The sequence below is a fragment of the Halyomorpha halys genome, unplaced genomic scaffold (genome assembly GCF_000696795.3).
Source record: "Halyomorpha halys isolate HHAL.00 unplaced genomic scaffold, Hhal_1.1 Scaffold349.1, whole genome shotgun sequence".
In the NCBI taxonomy this organism is placed as follows: Eukaryota; Metazoa; Arthropoda; class Insecta; order Hemiptera; family Pentatomidae; genus Halyomorpha; species Halyomorpha halys.
Window position 1 is genome coordinate 48,377 of NW_027109825.1, and position 23,784 is coordinate 72,160.

General features: G+C 27.0%; 1 protein-coding gene and 1 long non-coding RNA gene across 4 annotated transcripts in view; one reads left to right on the plus strand and one right to left on the minus strand.

Moving 5' to 3' along the window:
- The first annotated feature begins 822 nt into the window (after window positions 1–822).
- The window catches only part of Gdap2 (ganglioside induced differentiation associated protein 2), a 96,613-nt gene continuing 73,651 nt past the window's right edge, over window positions 823–23,784 (plus strand). The window contains exons 1-7 of one of the 2 annotated variants that reach the window (XM_014421951.3): window positions 823–916; window positions 1,744–1,924; window positions 2,026–2,168; window positions 2,519–2,651; window positions 6,862–6,971; window positions 9,265–9,519; window positions 15,295–15,351. In XM_014421951.3, the coding sequence (XP_014277437.1) occupies window positions 1,746–1,924; window positions 2,026–2,168; window positions 2,519–2,651; window positions 6,862–6,971; window positions 9,265–9,519; window positions 15,295–15,351 (877 nt within the window). In that variant the 5' untranslated portion in view covers window positions 823–916; window positions 1,744–1,745. The remainder of the gene's footprint in view (window positions 917–1,743; window positions 1,925–2,025; window positions 2,169–2,518; window positions 2,652–6,861; window positions 6,972–9,264; window positions 9,520–15,294; window positions 15,352–23,784) is intronic. The other variant, XM_014421952.3, reaches the window with a different exon arrangement.
- Window positions 6,067–23,784, minus strand: part of LOC106681579 (uncharacterized) — a 50,648-nt gene continuing 32,930 nt past the window's right edge. For both annotated transcript variants that reach the window (XR_001343273.3, XR_002945723.2), the window contains exon 3: window positions 6,067–6,275. This is a non-coding gene — a long non-coding RNA (uncharacterized lncRNA). The remainder of the gene's footprint in view (window positions 6,276–23,784) is intronic.

Here is a 23,784-nt window from a genome sequence, read left to right on the forward strand (position 1 = left end):
TGGGGGGGAGATCGCTGTGCTGGAAAATATTTTCACACAGTGCACATCTGAAATACTATCTCAGTTTAATAATTATTTCGTGAGAAACTAAAGTTTTATAACAGCATTCGCATAAAATTAATTAAAAGTATTCCAATCTCACTTATTCTAAAACAATATTCAACCATTAGAAAATTGAACTTCAATTTATCTTATATATGTGTCTCGATTGTATAGGCTCAATAGATCTAATCAAAAATAAATTAAAATACACCATTTTTACGTAAATATACTAACAGAATAGTTTTGTTAAAAATTAATACCTAATTAACAATTTAACTGTTTAAGTTGGTTTATGAAGTTAATTTATTTAGAAAATATTTTCGTGAAATAATAATTTTAGTTCAAAGTGGAATTTTCGATACATCACTCAATGAGAAGAGAGTATTGAGAATTGATAAAATTATTTTTCAATAATTGTCTGTAGCTATTTCTGAGTGATGAAATGAGAACATAGCGAATCGTATTTCCATTAGTTCTATCGATATATTTCTTCATAAAAAGGATTGATTCCTAAAAAGATTACTTGACCGTTTATTGTCATTTGCCTTATCAAATGTTTTAAAATTGTGTGTGAGGTCAGAATGGGAGTATTTGACGTATTTACACTTGATGTATTATAGTTTCGATAAGGATATGTTTCATCATTTTAGTGATTATTGATATATTTTGATTAATGTTAAATTAAAAAAATGTTATAGTATAAAGGAGAAATTATGTTTTTATTAAAAAAGTTGATTTTCACTATTGAATTCAAAATTATACTAATCGATATAATAATGCATTATACGATCTAAGAGGCTCTTGATTTGAGGTTGCAGTAAAATAGTTGGATTGTAGAAGGGGATTTGGAATAGGTTTGACTTATCAGGGGCAGGTCTGTAACACAGTTTTTGTAATTACTCTTATCAATATCCAATCATTTTCTTTTTTAAAATAGTTATATTGAACTATAGACTTTAAAGAACGACTCGTTTTTTAAATTAAGTAACTGTCATCATATCTACCATTAAAAATTTCACTTATTTCGTTATGTTGAAATATTGTCGTTGTTTTAAAACTACCTGTATTTTGCAACAGTTATTGTGCGTTTTACTCGCTTAATCTTTTTGATTATTCTTGTTGTAAGATTTGTTTTTACACCATTACCATTTAAGTCCTATTTTAAGAAGTTTTATGTTATTTTGATTCAATTGTTTGTTTATCAGTTTCAAATGTTGGAATTGAGTTTTAAAACGATGATTTGTTCTGATTCTTTTAGTTTTTAAATGAATCTGTGAATTGGTTGAGGTATTTCAATTTGTGATGTATATTTGTTTTTTTATATCAGTTATCTATTATCAGTGAACCTATATTTAATTTAGTGTTCCAGTTATAAATTGCTTCTGAACAAAACTGATTTAATGTGTGAATATATTCAATGGTATAAATTCTTGTATTTCAAGTTATCTCAGTTTATAATAATGTATCAAATTCTTTTTCAAACTTTTGTGCTTTATTCACCTGAAAATGGCCTGACCTTAAGAGATAACCTTCTGCTTAATGTCATATACCACAAACCATTGAGTAGTTTCAATTGATCAAACAGTGTTTATAGGTAAAACATTAGGTGCTTATTTTGCCATTATTAAATGTTTTCTTAAATGCTATGTGTGATTAAATCTTATTTCTTTTTATTTAATTATAATTTTGTTTATTTTACAGGGATGGTGTTGGTAATGGAAGAGCCCCTGGTGACTTCTGCACCGATCATAGATATCTCTACTTTAAAATCTTGGGGCGATACAAGCCCTATACAATTTCCAACGAGCTATAATATCAACTCGAGTCTTGAAACTAGTCCTTACCCAGTCAACAAGACGCTTAACAAAAAGATTATATTTTGGTAGAGCATCAATGTTTAATTATATTTTTAAGGAAATAATAAATATAATAACACCCTATTTGATCAAATTGCATAAATAATGTTTATTTTTTGTCTTTCAGGGAAGGAGATATTACTCAACTTCGTGTAGACGCAATTGTGCATTCTACAAATGAAAATTTTTCTGATCACTGCCCTTTAAGTAACAGAATATTTACAAAAGCTGGCCATGGGCTGAAGCAGGAAATTTATGATGATATAAAAGGTTAGTAAACTATTAAATGTGATTTTACATTTTTTCTTGAATCTCCATCACAAAATTTTGAAAGGATGTTTTAAAACACTTTACTTTCACAACATTTATCTTTGAAGGTGGAGTTAATTCGTAATGTGATTTGTCATAATTAAAATTTTGAAATTTATGTCACCTTTTTATATGAAGTTGAGAATGGTGTTTGGTAGAAATTTATATATAACCATAAAAAAGTTTTATAAATTATGAGGATTTATGCTTATCCTTAATAGCCTGATGAATTTTTTTTATTTTATTTATTTATTGTTTGAAGTATTTTTTTGTAGTCCCCAGTTTATTACATAATAAGAACTTTATTTCAGAATGCAGAACCGGTGAAGTTGTCGTTTCTAAAGCTTATAGGCTTCCTGCTAAACTTATTATTCACACTGTTGGTCCTAAGTACAATCCAAAATTTCAATCAGCTGCAGAAAATACTCTTCATAACTGCTACAGGTAAGATAATAATATTTTAAATTGGCAAATTAAAGAAATGTTCAAAAACAAACTGTTAAAAAAGTTTAAGTTATTTAATAAAAATATTATTTATTTAAATTTTGACTAAACGATTACTGGTTGACAAAAACCTCATTAGATATAATTGATCTTGATAAGCATTTAAAACCTTGAGTGGGATAAGAATCTTGAACATCCTTCATTTTCCATAACATTCATTTCATCATAATTATTCCATAACAATGATTAAAGGTTGTTCATGGGTGACATAATTTCAATGGCGGAATTCGTTAATTTTTTTTTTTAAATAATCAATCAAGATATGTCCCTTCAATTATTAAAGTTTTTTCCAGTTTATGTAAATGTATGACAGACAAGTTTAACTTTTTTCAATCTAATCTTACTCCAATTCAATTCAATTATATTTTTTAAATCGGACATTTGGTGAAGTTCAGGAACTATTAAAAATATTTTTTTGATGTCTATTTTCTTCATTTATTTTTTTTCATCATAATGTGCGAAAACAACTGATCATTGTATTTCGATGAACTTTGTGCTTCTCAGTCATGGTTGAATTGGATTTACATGATAAATCCATTCTTGTATTGTTTTAATTAATAATATAATATTTTTTTAGTATAAATTATAGTTATGCAAAATATTTTTTAATATTTATATTAAAAAGATTATATGTTCTCAATGTTATGAATTTATCTTTTTGTTGTCATTTTAAAAAAATAATTCATTTAATTATACAACATTTGATACTAAAGGCATTGATTTGGTGTTTTTGGTTGGGTGTCAATTTCTAGAACATTAATCTTGATTTTTCTATTATTTGATATTAGTAAATAAGGAGATCTCTTTGTTTTTATCTTGTTAGGAAGTTTAAGTTATCTTGTAGGAAAATTAAGAGAATTTCACTAGTTGGATTAGATGATTTTTAGTGGAAGAGTAAAATGTGCATTATTTTTAAATTTAGAGTTGATTAAAATTAAATTTACAATTAAAGTATTTACTTTTTAATATCTCTTTTTAAAGAAATTCTTAACATTGATGTTTAATTTAGTTTGAAAAAGGTTGGTTTGTCTGGTAAATGATTTAAATAGTTTGAAAAATATGATTGCATAATACTATTGGTCAATGTATTTTTACATTTATGAAAAATCAAAATTACAGTTTTGTCAAAAAATAAGGAATCGTGAATGTCATCGACCTTTAACTAATGTATACTAATGTAATGACCTCTAAAGGTCATGCATCTAACCCAGATTCGTAACGTATTTATTCTTTATTTAAATTCAAACAAAATTTTTAATTTTATAATTTCTAGATATTTTCACCTTATGTGCAAATCTTAACAAAAAAAAAAAATAAAGGAGTATTATAAACATCAAGTTATGATGTACTCTAGTCAGAGATGGGCAAAAATTAATTTGAAACTAAATAGCTAAAATTGCCGTGGTTACGACCCTTATTCATGAATGAACCATTGGTAAATAAATATCGTATCCATGGCAATTTTAACTATTAGTTTCAACTATGGCTAATTTTTGCCAACTCTGACTATAGTACACTGTACCCTGAAGAAGACTAAATGAAGTTTGAAAAATATAGTATTAAAAGATTAATGAATGTGGTATAATAATTATATTGAATAATTAATGTTGTACACCACTTTCATTCAGATGTTGTATTATTTTCAAAATTGTCATTCACATAGATATCAATTAACCTAATACTAATATTTAAGATCCATATATACAGTCACTCATTGGTGATTTTGTCTAACTCATCAGAAATTCAGAGAATTTCCTAAAAATTATTACTAAAAATAAAAAAAAATTAAATAAAGAGAATAGGTATTCAAATATTTTTTCTTTTAGCATTTGCTTGCTCTCAAGACTTGGAATGTCTTTGAATATACTGATAAATAATCTAAAGTGTTTTAGGCATTATGTTTACGTTTAGTCTTTTTAATTCTTGACTCCCAATGATTTCAGGATAATCGATTCATTCTGTTTAGGGCTTTTAAGAAGCAACTATGAAACTAAGGTTTTGTATACTACAAGAATATTTCAGTAAAATATATATAAGAAAGATCTTGTTGAAGTTATTTATGCGATTTTCTTATTGAAACATCCCATATATTATAGTGATATTTTATGTCTCTTGACAAATAAAATCAAAAAGTGTTACCTGTTACCATGAACAGAACAAAGGCATTGGAAATTGAACAGTTAAATGTAAATATTATGAAAAAGTTGAATAATATTAATAGTGTAGAGAAAACATGGTGATTTTAATAATAAAAGAAAATTTATATGTTAAAAGTTAAGTTTATTCCATTAGTCAGTTATAAAGAGACAGCAAGTGAATATTAAATAAAAAATAAATACAGACTTTATTTCAATTTTAAATCAGTATCAGAACAACTTGATGGTCTTGCTAGAGAAAACTATTTATTTGCAGTAAAATCTAGTGTGTTATTTTTAATGATTGCAAAACTCAATAAATGTTATTTACGACAAATTTACAATACGATTAAGCAATAAACTATATTAAATGTGATCATGATCAAAGTAACTATGATGATGTTCGAACAAAAAAAAAATTTTAAGATAATTTAAGTACATTTCTGTAGCAGAAATAATTATGAGGAATTATTATAAAGAAATCATCTGTTCACCAGCGGTGAACTTCAATCAAGATCCATCAACCAAGTATTTTATAAAAATATAAAAAAATTTATTTAATGTAATTTGATGTTTAAATAATATAAATATTTATATTTGATTAGTAAATATTTAATATTTATTTTTAATTTAATTTAAATATTATTTTTTTCTTTATATAAGAAATAATTGTTCCATTTATAATTTCTCTGTTCTGTTCATAGTAACACATAACATTTTTTGATTTCATTTGTCAAGAGACATAAAAATATCACTACAATAATAGTGTCAAGAGACATAAAATATCACTACAATATACTGAAAGAATTCAATAAGAAAACTGCATCCATAATTTTAGCAAGACCTTTATTTTATCTATTTCACTGAAAGACTCTTGTAATGGGCAAAACCTTAGTAGTATATTACTAGGTTTGTTTTAAAGAACAGCCCTAAACGAAACTAGTCTTCATTTGAGTCAAATATATTAATAAATATTTTTGAATATCATCATAAAAGATTTTATGATTTCATTTCACCCATTTTTTACTTTCTTATTTAACGTAAGGAATCTGGGATTCGAGCACGATTCTGATCAAATAACCTCCTTGCACGACCATTAGTCTTGTAACATTATTTCCTTACTAAGTACTGTAGCCCTTACCCTTCATGAGTTGTCGAGCAGTACATATTTAATTTTAATTTAAGGTGCAAGGGAGCATGGAATTTTATTAAAGGCAGGGTAAAGTCAAGGGATCCAACTGACAGATTTATTGACACCCTAATTTTTTTATTTCATTTTCATATAAAGGTTTTACATATGTTTATCAAATGTATTTTTCGTATGATAGAGTAATGCTTATTTCCATCGGTCATCGTATTTGTCAGAAACTATATTCAACTCTTGTTTCATTTCTTTCTCATTGTTTTATTACTCAACTCATCGGCTCACCTGTAAACTAAATAAGAAATTATTAATTTTCTGTTAAAATTCTTATCAATATAAAACTAAATACAAATAATAAGATACCTCCTTCTATAACTTCTTTTAAAACATGTAATATAGCACTGGTCAACAAAAATTTTGAGTCTGGGTTCTTAATGTCAAATTCGTTTTTCTTACAAGTAACTAGTAAAAGAAAATATTTTTTTTACCGGATAAAGTTTGCTTTTGTAGAAACTAGTATTATATTTGGATTTTATGACAAATTTTAGCACTTTTTTCAATTGTCACTAACTAATTCCTAAACTATGAGCCTGACAAAATAAATTTTCTTTTTACTTTTTAAATTTAATAAGATTTCCTTAACAGTTTCAAGACCAAAATAAGCTCTATACAACCATTAAGCTCTTAAAAAATTAACCATTTTCTCCAAAAATCAAAAAATTTGATTATATCTGCTTGTGGAAGAACGATTCAACCAAAGCAGTTGTGATAATAGTGTAGAACAACAAAAAATATGACTATGGCATAGTACATAAGTATCAAAAATACATCTTATACTATTTTTCTAATAAATAATCTTTTTTCATTTCAGAAATATCTTACAAAAAGCTTATGAGCTAAAATTGAGATCTTTGGCTATAAGCGTGGTCAATTCTGTTCGGAGAAATTATCCTCCTGACGAAGGAGCTCATACTGCACTAAGTAATACTATATTATTATTATTGTCTCATTATATTTGGCTATTGTTATTATTCAAAACATTGTGATAATGAATTATGATTTTTAAAAATTTAAATATGAAAATTGATTGAAATTGAGGTTTCTCATCATTTTTATAGGTTAAGGATTATTTTAAGTAGATTTAAGTAAAAAAAATTAATATGTAAGAAAAATAAAATGAAAAAAATGATGTTTATAAGTTAACTTGTGGTTAAGGTTATGCATTTTTTTATTTTCAAGAAAAGAAACTCTTTAATACTTATTTCATTCTTTTGGATGACATTTCGGACAAACTTTCCATTATCAATATATTTTAATCATTTGGCATCTTATACCTTAAGGAAGGATTGGCTAATTTTTTGTAGACCTCCATACTTTTGATTCACTTCTTTATTTGGCTGTTATAATGAGGACTAATCCCTTAAAAGGAGGATATAAGAAATCAAATAATTATGATGGCTAGCATAGTGGACAGTTTGTACGAAACATCATCCAATAGATTGAAATAAGCATTCAGGGTTTCTTAGCTTGAAAATAAATAAATGCATGCCAAAACTTATTTTTATGATGAACTTGATTATAATAATAATGTTTCACTTGTAATATTTGCAGACACATCATTGACATCTTCAACATTTATTAAATCTGTATTCAATAACAAATTCAGCATTAAAAATATTAAGTGTTTTGGAATCACTATTTTATAACTATAATAGACAAAAAAAATATTATGTGTTTTGGAATCACTATTTTATAACTATAATAGAAAAAAAAATATTATGTGTTTTGGAATCACTATTTTATAACTATAATAGAAAAAAAAATGATAAAACAGAAAAATATTTATTAAATTCATCTCTTAAACAATTGGACTAATTTTGATACTTCTTTTTTTGTTTTGGACTCCTATGTCTTTGTTCCAATATGAAACCCTATATGTATTAGGTGAAAAACATATTTTTCTTTAGACTGTAATGTTAAAACTGCTCTAATGATTTTTATAAAACTTGCCCAAAGCCATTTTCCTTAAAACCCTTTAACTTTTCATAGAATAAATCCTGATAAACAATAGTGAAAAAATAAGGAAGAAAAGGAAAAGACTACTTTATTTCAGCATTACTCAAAAAGGTGTTAATTATATATAATAAAAATTAAAAGGTATTCCCTTTTAATGGGAGGATAATACCATCCATCTATCAAAACGGAAATACAGCTCTATGTGATAACTACAGGCAAATCTGTCTGTCCTCGGTGTTATGTAAGATGCACCCTTATTCTCATGAGGAAGAAGAAAGAAATGTTTAAGGATGATGAATGTTGAAGGAATCGTGATGAGGAACAAACAGGATATTTAGACCAGGTAGGCAGACCGAGGACAGTTACAGAGGAAGCGTGGATCAGGGGAAAATTTTTGGATTTGAAGGCTGCCTTTGACTCAGTGTCCTGAGAGGAAATTTGGAAGGCTTGGTTGAACAAAAGAATACCTAATAACCTCAAAATGAAATAAAGTAAATATGTCTGGATGCAAAAAGTATTGTTTAGCCGAATGATAATAAATCACAACCATTTAGGTTCCACAAGAGTCTCTAACAGGGAGAAAGTCTCACTCTGCTCCTATTAGAGAACACAGTGTGCAATGGTAGGATACTGGTACCTCTTACCAGTTCTGCTACAAATGTTCTTATATATGGGTGGTGTAGTATTATGTAGGAGACAACCTGCAGAAACTACAGGTAGCATTAAATAATTGGAGTGATGAGCTCCAGTTGAGAAACATGAATATTAATGTTGAAATAAGCAAAGCTATGCTTGTTGCAAGCGACGAAGAGGAGTGCTAACCTGTAATGGGATACCTCGAAACGAAAAGATGGAAAAAGTAGATCATGAGGTACTTAATAGAGTGAAAAAATGATGGAAAAAAGTCGTAGAAATATAAGGATAAGGGACAAGACAAAGCCCCTTGTATTTAAAACAACATTACTATCAGTTTTACTCTATGAAATAACGAGTTGGACAGTTTTAAATTGCCATGTGCTGAAAATAACATGGGAGATAAGGTTCTTGAGAAGGTACTTAATTCGAAATAAAAGTATCTAGGAGAACCTTGGGGTCTTGTCGCTGAAAACTTAGTGCTGCAGTGTCAACTGAAAGTGTTTGACCATGTGAATAAAATGAGCAGTCCTTTAAATAATTTTGTTATTCTTTATTCTTACTACTTTATTTTATAGTTTTTGTTTACACATTCAACTCACTATAAAAATTTATTTTTATTCAGGAACAATAAGGAGGATATTGGAGTATCAAGAGAGTAAAGGAGACTGCTATTTAGAAAGTGTTATTCTGGCTGTTGAAAGTTGTGATGCTGGCATCTACGAAGTATTGCTTCCTCTGTACTTCCCACGTTCAAACAAAGAGGAAGAAGCTGCCTTACTACAGTTACCGACTGGAAGGAACTACGGTCCGTTTGGGGAACCTATCTTTCCAGATCGGCAGATCCGCATTATAGACAATCCTCACCATCATATTAATGGTAAATATTAATGTTTATTATCGAGTATCAAAATTTTTCTTTTAACACACTAGTTATGAAGTTGGAGGTAGGTTAGGGCAATGGGGTATTTATTCTTGGGTCCAAGGAAGACCCTCAATCCTGCCTCTTGGGAGGTAGATAATTATTTATTCTGTTATATCGACCGTTGATCAGCCCTGAGTCTGGGAGCTCTCCTAGGAAACACTCAAACTTATAGCCTTATTTAAGTTTATTATAGGTATGTTTCAGTGAAAACTTTTTAATGTCATTAACTATGAGGGGTGTGTGCAGTACGGGTTTTCCATTTTATAACCTATATTGTGCATGTTTCTGGCAGGTTTTAACAGTAGAAAGTGGTGATTAGAACAAACATTTTATTAATTTTTTTATTACAAATGTGTTTATCTAAAAAATATACAAAGAATTAATCCATTTAACAATTAAAAACACATATAGACAATGTAAAAACATAAGTCAGTATGGAATTTCAACTAAAAACATATAAATAATAAAACTTTAACAAAAATACTTCATATACCTTAAAAACTATGATTTTAACCTGTCAATAGTTTAAAATAACAATATAGAATTTATGTTTTAAGAAACAAATCAATGGTAACAGAATTTGGTATGGCATTAATCCCTTAATACTAACCAACTGAGCTTTTTCCTGTGTAGCCCGTCGTTCATAATTTCTAAGATCTCTCCAATTATATCATTTTAACTAACTGAATAATTCTTCTAGAGTGCAGGTCCGCTGCCCTAAATATATTTTCTAATTTCACTGTACATGTGACCTAGTCCCTAAGTGAAAGGAGTCATCCTTTTACAGTTGCAGACCGGGCAGTCATTCATTCTGTCATGTGTCCATGACTTCACAGTTAAATTGAGTAATCCCGCTCTACAACGGAAAATCGACCACATTGATACAAAGTCTAAATTATCGTTAAAATTTAGTGTTACTGTTTCTACATCACACATAAGCCTGCAAACAGAGAAAACTGGATAGAAGACATTTTTCAAGATTACGTTGTTTTCAAATTCCTTTACACTATGTCTGACTGCGGTCAACTTTCTGCACAGATCGGCAACATTTGAAGGATCAAGATTAACGTCATAAGATTCCTCAAATTTGGGCCACTTCCGATATCAATAAACTTTCTTTTTTTAGCACCTCTTTTTCTAGGATATGAGGTAAGCAGAAACCCGGTATCTCCAGAACTTTTAAAATATGACTAAAGTGCATTTTCAGTGTATAGGAATATATATCGAGGCGATACTTGTTTCCTAAATTTATAAATAAATTACCTGTTTAATTTTCATTCCTATTGAAACTTAATTTCATTTGTATTCAGCATAATATAATTCACTGTTTTTATGTTGTTTTTTTTTCAAATAGTACATCTACAATTTAATACACTGTGATAGTTATCTAAATGAAATTAATAAATTATATTATACTGTTTTTAAAACCTATTGAGAATTTTATAATACTGAAGAGGGGGACAGGATATCCCAGGAACATTCAAATAGAAAATAAATATATACGTATTAAAAACATTGTATAATTATTCTATTTGTCCTTTAGGCAATTATAATCTGTTAATATTGTTAAAAAGTATAATTAATTTAATGAAACCAATTTTATTGGACAATCGTTGATTGACTTTGTTTAAAAGAAAGATTGTCCGGGTGCAGTCAAAAGAAAAAACTCAAATAGTAATTGAACTTTTAATGTGAGCCAACATTTCGCTCCACTTTGCAGAGCTTCATCAGAGCTAAAAAGGATACAACTAAAATAAAGTAACAGAGTAAGAAATGAGATTAGATTAGAGATTCTCTTACTTTCTTACTTTCTTTTAATTTTTGTATCTTTTAAGCCCTGCAAAATGGGGCAGAATGCTGCCTCACATTAAGTAGTTTAATTACTATTTGAGTTTTTTCTTTTACTGCACCAGGACTATCTTTTATAGGGACTAATTTTATTTTATTTTGTATTAATTTTATGATGATGATTATTTTAATGAGTAAACTGAAAATGGTCAAGCAAGGTCTCCAGTTGAGTTTTAATAATAATAAAACTATAAATAACCAAAATCTGAGTGAATAAAAGAACACTAATGTACATATTATTTAAGTATGTAAGAATTAATTAATAATAAAATAAATTTTTTTATCAAAAATAATTACCACATTTAAATAAAAATAAGAAAGTTATTTTGTTTAAAAACAAAAAAAAAATTTTATTATTTAGTACTGTAAAGTAATAACCACGATTAAATAATATTCTTATTTACAACTTTACAAAAAAGTCTAAAACCATCCCACGCCGACACCCACACATATTTATATTTATATTCACGAACTGATTGGGTGATGTGATGTATACTGATTTATGAAATTAAAGTTTAAGAAATGGATACATGTATGTATCAATATCGTTAGAACTATGAAATTTTTGAAAAATCCTAAGGAGTGAGGTATTTGTTATCTATTGTAAGAATACTAATCAACTAATTATATTCACTATTTCCCTTAGCACTTTTGTTTTGAAGAGTATTTAAATTTTCTATAAGCAGTTTTGAATGAATCCATCCGTTTTAGAGTTTCCTTAGTCCAAAAATAATATTTTTGGCAATTGGTCTGTCTGTTTTGCTATGCCATGGTTATGTCTTGAACGAGTTGGCTGATTTTTTTTGGTTCTTTTTTGTTTTGTAAGACTTTGGACCCTTATGATTGTGTACCAAATTAGGCACCCTTTACACAATAGCCCAAAAAAACAACAACATGTTTTTCTGTAAAATGTTGAGCCAAAACGGCTCTAACAATTTTTATGAACCTTGGAAGAATTTCTATATATTATATGATCTCTTAAGCTATATATGAGAGTGAAAGTGACATAGCCTTCATTGTTGATTTCATTTGTTCATGCTGTGCATTCTGTTGGCGATTGATCCCTTTTGAAACTGAATTTTGTGTATATTTCAAATATTCTGGTAGATATAAGCGCTTGGCCTGTTCAAATTATTCTGTTTTCAATCGAAAATAATATGCCATTGTGATCTAAGCAACTATCTGGGTTTGGTCACTTTAGCTCTCTTAGCCCGATATATCAGTATTGATTGAAACTAAAATGAAAACGACCAAATATTATTTATATAATTATCCACAAATCTCTTAAATTAACTTCAGTCATTTAAATATCATATTATAATATGTTATTTTTATTATAATATTTTTAATTATCTTTTTTTTTAATATAGGTAACAGAGACTGTTATTAAAAACATTTTTATTTATTCTAAATACACATCGATCTGTTGCTTGAATATTTTTTGGCTTATTAAACAAAACAGATGAGGAATTCGGTCATAAAACATTCATTGTTGATTGAAATGTTCGAAATCATTGGTTTCTTTATATTAATTAATAATCAAATTTTCAAAGAACAACTTTAAATACATTGGAATTTGAAACAAAAAAAGGGAAGAAAAAGAAAATAATTAATTTAAATTATAAATAAAAAAATAAATTACTTTAGTTCTGTTATTTTACTTACATATTTAATTAATTACATATATGTTTACTTTCTCTCTTTTTTTTCATGTGTATATTATTTTATTTTCTTCTTTCTCTCATAATTTTAAAATTACTATATTCTAATACTCCTTTTATCTTCTTATAATACTTAAGCGATACATTTTTTTTCCAATACTACTGATGTAGCTATATTATCTTTTATCTTCTTATTTTCTCGTTTTAATGTATTTCCTTTTATTCATTATGGTTATTATATCGGTTTTTGGTTCTTTGGCCCTGAATAAGGCCTAAAATTCTGGTTGAAACATTGGCATTAATAAAATAAGTTTTACTTACCTGTGTCTCCATTGACCGAACCAGAAACCATCTTCTTTTAAAATTTGTGTATACATAATTTTAATTCATCAAAAAAAATCTCTATTTATTAACTTTCGATAGAATGCTCCTAATCTTACTTTTAAACTAGTAAATACGAGACATATTTTTAAAATTGAATTACATTAAAAAGAAATTATTGCATTCCATGCTTATGCCTTTCAATAGATCGTGTTTTCATTGAACTATGCCTCATTAAAGAGGTAATAATTTACATTTATTCAATGCGGAACAGTTATGCAAAGAAGTAGCCTATTTATGAAAACACGACTTACTTCTTTCCTTAAGAATATTATTTCTAAAATAATGGTAATTATTCAAGGCCAGAAAACAAATTTCAACTGAAGGATTAAAATATTAAAGAGTTAATACCATTGTATTCATTCAATCTAAACATTTTAGTAGTATTTAGTAGTTATTGCCATAATATATGCTAATATATGAGCATGTGATATTTTATTTTTATTTATTTATTTAGAAAGGTACATCCAATTTGGTTTGACCAGATGGTCAGTCGGTGCCAAAATAACTTAAAGAAATGACAAACTTAAATGAAATTTGATTTAGTTACATATTTTATTATTAGGGTGCTGTAGAGGCTTCTACAATTTATAAGCTATAATAGTACATTATAAATTAATTTCTAGTGATAAAAATAATAATTCAATAAACTAAATACAAAATACTAAAATAAAAATTAAATAAAATGAAAAAAAAAATATTGAAAGAACTTATAAAGTGAATTATAATGAAACAAATTTACAATTAATAAATTTGTATTAAATATGGAGTTAACTTGATTAAAAATAAGAATTAAATTTAAAATATAGAAAAGAATAAAGTGTATAATATTATATTATATCCTATAATATATACGAAAAAGAATAAAGAATAAAAAAAAAAAAGGATGGTTAAAACTAAAGAGCAGCTAAAGGATACAATAAAACAAAATGATATAAGAATACGATAAAAATAAAGATCTAAATAAATAATATTTAAAATTAAACACAGAATTCATATACACGCACATATATATAGCTTATTTTAATCGTAATGTAATAAATTGAGGTCATTAAATGTATTTAAGAAAAATTACAGGTAGATAGTCATTTGGTGAATCAAAATCACTTATTGAGATTCATAGAAGTAAGAAAGTCAAAAATAAATATGATATAAGATATGCTTTACTATATCTATAACATGATATACATAACTACATCCATAACAGTTAAAATCTAATTCAGATTTTTTTTTTTTATAGCTAATAGGGAAATTATGTTTCAAACATAAGTTTAAAAGGTGTTATCTGTGTTTTTCTTCACAATGTACTTTATCACTGACTAACCTTGATGGTTTGGTAAACCGAGAACTTATTTTGGTTATTATTTTTAACTATTAGACAAATATTACTCTGTGTTTTCTTGAAGTTGATATTTCGTTTCCACTTTTTTATACAGCATATTTTTAAAAGGTACTGACTATCGTTAATTATAGCAATGAGCCTTACTGATGTATTCTTTTGTCTAACATAAAAATAACATTTGATAACACAATCAGTCATAATTTTACTCCAGGTGCCTGATTTTTTAAATCTATATATGATAAACTTTACCACAAAGATAAATGAAATCAATTTGGTGATGTAGTATAAAATATTTTATTAAAGATGTATCAAAAAATGGAAACCTTTATGTATCTTCGATGTTCGTATATATATATATATTATTAAATAATACTTATTTCATATGGTGTATGATTTCTTTGTGTTTGTGTTGTGTCACTTTTGTGTATATTTTTTTAAAAAATTAATGTAGTTATTATGTAATAACTTTGTAATTTTAATATTATTTTGTGTCTATAGCCCCTCCTAAATTAGATGGTCAACAAGTTGAAGAAAGAAATTCACAAAATATACTAAGTGAGTTGTGTGCAGTTTTCTTCATGGTTATTTTGTAAATTAGTTGAATTCACTTTGATTAAGGTGTGAATGTTTGTGCTACTAACTAATTATTAATATATGAAATCTCAAATAGTTGTTTCACAACAAGAAATATCTGTTTTCAGAATAATTTTATTGATTAATCCAGAATTGATACAATCACAATTTATTGATATATTAAAATATACTTATCGGGTTTCTGAATACTTTCCAAAAAGTTCTGGAGCTGTTCCATACTGTGGTGCAAAAATTATTATAATTAATTATAAATGTAGGATGTTTATTAACAAAAAGTTATTAAGGAGATATAATGGCCAACATTCATGTACAACTGCAAGGTTTCCTACAAATCTTTCCAGGGACACCCTCATCCAATTCGAGTATTGACGAGGACCCTCCATATCATAAAATTTGTTTTCTCTCAAGATAGGTATTGACTCTTGCATAAATATGGATACATTTTAGTCAGATTATCCTTGGAACTATTCAGATAAAAATATTCCTTGGATCAAAACAAATTTATTTCATTACATGAAAATCCAAGATAAGTATAAAATTTCTATTTAGCAATTAGGGAAAGTTTATATGTTTGAAAATAGATAGATAATTACATTAGGACTTGTTTTAATACAATGGCTGAAACACATAAGATCTGGTGGAATTTTGAATGTGACTTGATTTAATCTGAAAAACTGATAAATTGACAAAAATCTTTTCTTGTTTTTTTATTTTTATTGTTTGCATCTACACCAAAGGGTCATTGGCGTGTTCAAGAATAATTTAGACTTTTGATAGCTTGTAGGATGTGATAGCTGAGCACGGTGCGGTGAGGTTCCCAGAGTGCTTGGTCTAGAACGTTATGAATTTGATTCCCTCCTGGATCAGTCAATATTTATTTCTTCCCCGAGAAATGAATCTTGATATTTCCTCTCTGGGATTGCATAGGATCTTTATGGAAGATCTTAACCCATAAAAAAAACCTTCACTCTTTAAGTATTTCAACAGGATGTAGACTTTTCCAATGTTATCTACTAGTATTTCTCTCAAATTATTTTTGAGTCCGTGGACCACCTATTGGAAAATATTGCACTAGACCAATTGCCCTATCTTTTGGTTTAGTTAATTTTCTAAAAACAATATTTTTTTTGTTGGTGTATTAAAAAATGTGTTGTAGTGATTGTACATCATACAACTTCCTCTAATCATTTCTCTGTGTCTACGCCATCTAGTTCCTGACTCCTAGGATATAGTTAGCATCTTCCTGCACACCCTCCAACCACTTTAGCTTTAGTATCTCTCCTTGTTGTTGGCGGTTAGCAGCATTTTCGGCATTTCTCCACCCAGTATTCTGACAATATGTTCTGCATATCTTAAAGACTTCAGCTTCATTCTTCAGACATCAGCCTCTCCTAAGGCAGTATATTACTCTTGGTTAGTGCATCACTTCTATTCTTCTCCAAATTTTTAACCTCTGAAAATTGAGCAGAGAACTTTACTTTTCAAGTTCAGGAGCTCTTTTTTGGTTATTGTTTTCCATGTCTTATAAAGGTAGAGCTTGGTCTTCCGGGAAGTATTCGTCCTTAACTGTTTTTTTATACTAAAGCAGCATCTGCTGGCTATGGTTATCCTCTAATTAATCTTGGAGTTCCGACAACTATAGAGAACTTGAAATATTTTAAGTTTTTTAAGCAGTATATCAAATCCTAAATAACATTATATAATTAATTAAAAAATTGTTATTGTATCAATTCTGGTTTTATTATTGTTGCTGTCATAACTAAAAGTGATATTTGATAAACCTTGAAAGGTTTACTTTCTCAGTTCACTGTTTAATCACATGTTTGTTCTAACTACAATTATACCGTTAGATGTTTGAAGCTTCTTGTATTTGTTAAAATGCCGTTGATATACTGAACTGCTTCATATAATCATTACAGTCTAAATTTTTCCTTAGCATGAATATTCTACAAATTAAATGAACTTAACGATTTCATTTGTTTCTGTTTCTTTTTTAATAGCTATTTAATTTTTCTGATAAAAAGAAAAAAATAATATATGTTAAATGTTATAAACAATATCACTGTATTGCCAAAGCACCATAACACTGGCTTAGTGTTGAATCAAGCACTTAATTTTTAAGTTTAACATGTTGATAATTTTTTTTTTTTAATTTTCCTAACAAAATGCTTTTTAATTGCTTAAAATGTATTTATTTAATTACTTAATGTTGAGCTCTAGAGTGGTCTCAGACCAATAATCGGAAGTTACATTAGGAGTCATAGGAGCCCAATAGACTCTCCAAATATTTTTATTATAAAAATTTTATAAGTTTAACCAATCAGCAATAGAAATAATCACTTGTTCGATGTCATTTGGACCCATCGTCTGGACCCAGCTTATGGATATCATTTCGCTATTTTGAGCTATTGGGATTCTCTTACATTTTTTGTTCTTTTTGAAGGAAAACTTCTTTAGGCGCAGTAGAGCAAATCGGTCTGAGTCAGACAAAGAAGTGTAATGCTTCCCCTTCTCATCTTCTCCCCTACATAGATACGATCCGACGATCAACTCCTATGCAATATTTTTTATAAAATATAATAAAGAACTAATTATTTTTGTTTATTCTTATGTGTTATTAAGCAGCATAAGTTATAAGTTATGTGATACATACAAACCTTATTTTTCTAATTCATCTTTTTACATACATATAGGCATATCTTCAGGTATCCACTGGTTTTTATTTTATTATTTTGTTCTTATTCATTATTAATTAGCATAATGTGGTATATTTAAATAATATTTTTTATTCATCTCTTTAAATACATATGTGGGAGTGGGTATCTTAATAGTAAGGCACTACACTACTAACTTCAAGGACCCGAATTCGAATCCAGATGTGGCAGATAATTATTTCCTGTTTCACTGTAGCTGTAAGTCAGCCTGTGGGTTCGGGAGCCCTCCGGGGTCCACTCTACCTCATTAATTACATAAAAATCTGGGAGTCAAGCATGATTCTGACAAAATCACCTCTTTGCACAACTGTTGATCTAGTAACAGCACTGCACCTCTGACCTTTCATGGGCTGTTACGGCACAGATTTAATTTTTTTTTTAATACATATTTACATTTCATCAGGTATTAAATGGTATTTTATTTCATTTTTAATTATTACTTCTTAATTAACCCATTAAAGTAACCCAGAAAAAAAAAACAGAAAATATTATAAATTAATGCCTTCAAATAAGAACACATTTTAAATGATAATTTATATTTTCTGGCAAGTGGGATGAGGAAATTTTGCGACCATTTAGAAACTAATTCTTCTGTTTAAATGCATATGCATAGGATTTTTGGATGAAAAATTAAGTTAAAATTGAATACTGACAAATCTTCAGTCAGTATGCATAGGTTCAATTTTAAATTTATTTAGAAAAAAATATATTCATGTGAATGTATATTGATAGAAAAAAGTGTATCGATATGTTAAATGTTGGAATAAGTTATTTTTGTATATAATATATGCTTTAAACTATAAACATTTTATATATAATTTTCTCACTTCTTCAAGACTGGTTTTATTTTTTAAGTAAAATAATTTGTATCCAAGTTAAGTCTCAAACACTCTTTATTATTACATTAAATGTCCCAACGTTTCGACCAACCTAGCCATACTCAAGGACAATCCATTAAGTAACAGTTTTTATTACACATTAATTTTTAACATTAATTAAAAACTTTTTGCAGGCTATTCTATAAGATCAATTGACTTGGTCATCAGTTCAACCTAAAAAAATTTTTTTTTAGGCTTTAGAAAATGATTTTCTCAACACTTAGTTTATATAAAAATATAGCCTGTTCACAGACCATTTTACGAGACTTGATTATTTGTGCTCAGTGACCTCAAAGCGTCTCTTTCTGTTGAAAATTGCGATTTCAATGCTTCTTCTTACTATACATTCCATATATAGGTAAACAAAAGTAAACAAATAAATAAAATAAAATTTCTATTAATTGATTATTTTCACCACTGATGTGCTTAGATTTTATGTAGTTTATATTTGTGGTGGCTTGTGAGAAACTTGATTAATCAATTTAAATTTTTGGTAACATGGCCTTCAAATGGATTCAGAATTTAATTTATTTACCTCATAAATTCATATTAATGCGGTAAATCATTGTATATAACCATATAATTTTTCATGAATGGAATATGGTCTGGGTCTGGTAAAAAAAAAAACTCAAATAGTAAAAAAAACTCAAATACTACTTTATTGAGCCAACGTTTCGCCCCACGTTGGCTCAATAAAATAGTATAATTATTTACTATTTGAGTTTTACTTTTACCGCACCCAGGCCGTCCATCTATCCATTCATCTATACACACGGTCAATCAATAATCTTCCAGCATATAATTTTTCAAGATTGTTATGTATAGAAATATGAGTAAACAAAAACGAAAAATGGTAAACATGTTCGGGTTGAAAGGTTTTCTATTAGTGTTAAAAAAAAAATTAAATAACCAATGAAACATTTGTGTAATCTATAACATTTTTCTATATTCGTACCTGTCGCTAGTAACAAGAAATGATAAACTTATTTTTAAATAAAAAAAAGTTATTCATTTAATTGAAATTTTTTTACATTCACAAGTTTTACTTACATAGAATGAATATTTAGCAATTATTTTTTAATACTTACCTCATCTTCTTTGGTAAAAAAATAATTAAAAATTACATACAGATTTATTATTCATGAATACAAATGTACAAATACATACATATTTAATTTTGAGTATATATGTATATATAGTTGACCGTGGACTGTTTTAACGTGTTTTTTAGTCGACCGTTTTAACGTTGGCACGATTAAATAAGTTATTACAACTTATTTGTGTCATATTTTGACCCCACCCTCCAACCATCTTCTCCTCGTATCAGTTATATATTGTATCTAAATATATATAAATTAATTAAATTTATGTAAATATATCATAATTTAAGTTAAATTAAATAATAATTAATATACCTAATCCAAACTAATTGAAATCAAAGAGGTTCATATTAGTGGTAAATTCGGATTGACAGATAGAGGAAAAAAAAGGTTACTTCGTTAATAACAAATCAATTTATCAACAATAAAATTTCGCATAAAAGTGAAAAGGTTAATTATAGCTGCCAAAGCAGAAATTGAGAAAATAAATATGCTTTAAAATTTGAATATATAGTTTGAATTTTATTTTAAATAAAAAGAATTTGTATTTTTAAGTAGATTGTTTAATTAATCCTCAGCATCAAACTCGGACTTAAATAGAGACGTATTATTCGTCAGCCCTCCGTCATTCCATTCCTTGCCTTGGGCACCATGGTGTATAATTTCCTGCCTCCAGTCAAAAGTATATTCCTATCATTTCAACTTAAAAATGATTCATACTATACTATAGTTGCATTATTCACCCTTGACCCCCTCCTGTGGGGTTGAAACCCCCTTGCTATGCTCAAAGAAATCAAATTGATGTCCATGTGGGAGCCATAAAGCTCTTCGACAACACAGTGATTGAAGTGAAGTTAAAAAGAATATATTTCTTTATAACTCCTTGTTCCAATCCTCAGCATTGCCAATTATCAGCAACTGTTGAAGTTGTTAATAATACAATTTAATAAAAACGTATTAATGTACTACATGCATAAAATCCAATCTTCAATTTATTTTTAAAGGAGTAGTTTGGATTATGGAAATGTCCGGATTAGCAAACTCCACTCTATATATAAATATTATTTGGATTGAAATTTGTAATTTTTTTTTTTTTTTTTGCTTTGGTATAATGATTTCAAAACAATTAGTGTATTTTTTTTCCTATTATCTATAAACGACAATGTACAACATACAAAATTTCATTTTGAGTGATAATTTCATTGAGTTTCGAGAATCATTCTGGAGTGACTAGTGCCAAATTTAATAAAATTAGCCTAGCCTCATAGTCTCATTTTTTAATTTTCAAAACCTCTTTATTTTTTCATTTAAATACAAAAATACAATAATATATAATATATATACACAAAATACAAATTACATCTTTGTTTGCCGTATGGCATTATAAGACTAATTACAATGTCCGCCATATTTTTTTTTATTCAAAGTATCTTGAAACCAAAGTCTTAGATTTTGTGTGCAGGAGGGTGTTTCCCATACACTTACAAATTTTAAAATAAAAACCCATGACAATTATAATAATTAGTATTTTTTTTTTTATAATTAAGGAATTTAAAAAATAATTTGACAAATAACTGACGTTGCTGTTATAGGTATTATTTTTTGACCAGTTAGTAAAAATTAAATATATTTTTTATTTTTATCCTATTAAAATACAATTATATGTTAACTATTTTTAAATTTAATTGATCATGTTTTGAAGAATTTTATTCTACTTAATATGTTAAAAAAAAAAAAGAAAGTGCTAATTATAATTATGAACTATTTAAAACAAGTTACTACCATTTTTTGAAAATAACAGTTACATGTTGATAAAAGTTATATAATTTTCATTTCTAATTATACTAATTGAATTCTTAATGAATACTTACTCGCAAAGAAATAATTATTCTTTTCAACCGTTATAATTATTAATGCTAAATTCAAATCATTATACAAATTTTTAAAAATCTTTTTCCTCTTGAAGAAATTTTGTTTTATATCTTTCTTTTATTCATTATCTATTATAGATAATTATTAGAATAATTATTTATTTTCAGGTGAATATTCATTAATTGAGACTTCAATTAATATAATTGGAAATGAGAATTATATATTTATTATATATTTTCAAGAAATAACAGTTACCTTTTTTAAATATTTCATAATTTTAATTAGTATAGTTTTGTTTTTTTATCAAATTAAGTAGAAGTTACATATATGTCGAATATGTATACCTATAAAATATAACTGTTATGAAAATATTTATTATTATATAATTTTATATCATCAAATCGAGGATTTAATGTGGTATAAATGGTTTTTCCTTATTTCGATTGATATTTAATAATTATGAATGAATCCTACAAAAAAAAATATATATATATTAAAAGTATTTATATCAATTGTTTATTATTAAATTATAAAACGTAGTATATATCTTCCATTATTATACTGTGTAAACAAGTTAATCTAATCTTTCATTTAATTCCAATCATAAAAACAGAATCCTGTCACAGTTTCAACATAAATACACTTTGTAAGTTTTTTAAAAAAATTAGATTTTTAAATTTCTGTTCCACCTAATACTTTTCAATTTACATTTGATAAATTAATTGTGTTGAAAAAAATAATTTTAATGTTATTTCAGAGGTTAAAATTGTTTTGTTTATTTTCAGAATTCATTTAGATTTATGTGAATTTTTTGTTTGTTTTGAGTGTTTTAAGTTCAATTGATAAATCCAATTAAAAACTTCTCAATATAACTCCTATTTAATGGCTGTAAAAAGGAACTTGTCATTATGCAAATTGACACATACCTCAAGGACAGTCTTTGTGTAGCCTGGGCTAGTGTTCTCTACAGGTTATCATCTCTCATGTGTTCAATGTTAGCTTTTCATAAATTCCTGTCATCCATTTGTAAACAAAATACATAAGGGTATGATTTTATTTTATTTTTTTATTTATTTCTTTTAGAGTTCTGATTAGATAAAATAATATAGAGAAAGATTAAAAAGAAAAAAACTAGAAAAATAAATAAATTTGCTCAATTACTCAAAGATAAAAATCTTTTATCTCACATTATATTTGACCATGCTTTCATTGTTATTAATTTTCAAAACTTGTTTGTTTTTTGCATAATTTACATATTTCTCACTATTATTAGATCCAGTTATTGTTTTAGTAGATAAAATACTCAAGCTTATCAGTTTTACTGAAAAAAATATAAACTAAGTTATCTTTCATCACCAGTTATTTTCATAACCTTAGTATAATTAGTATTTTGAAAAGATCAATGAAATAAAATGGATTTAAAATATTTTTATATACAGAGATTGTGAAGTAGCCACCTTCAGCTGAAGCCTTACTCGTACCTTGTCCAATTACTCCTTATTTAATAATGCCTTTAGAGTTTTAATCCTACTTAACCTGGTACAGTTGTTATTTTCTTCGCGAACAACTTAGAATTGCAAGTGATTTTCCTCTTGTTTGAATACATTCTTTATTGAAATCATCTAAACTGTCCGTTGTTATGTTCGTTATTTTTCTACTAATGCCGAAAGATATGTATAGGTTCTGTATTGAATCATTTGTCATTTATGACATAATATGCTTATGACAGTTAGCAATACTGTTTAAAAGTTTGTTGTATATTGTTGTTTATTCATCGCCTACTTGACAAAGTTCAGACAAATTTAATATGAGTAAAAAGATTGCTGAAGA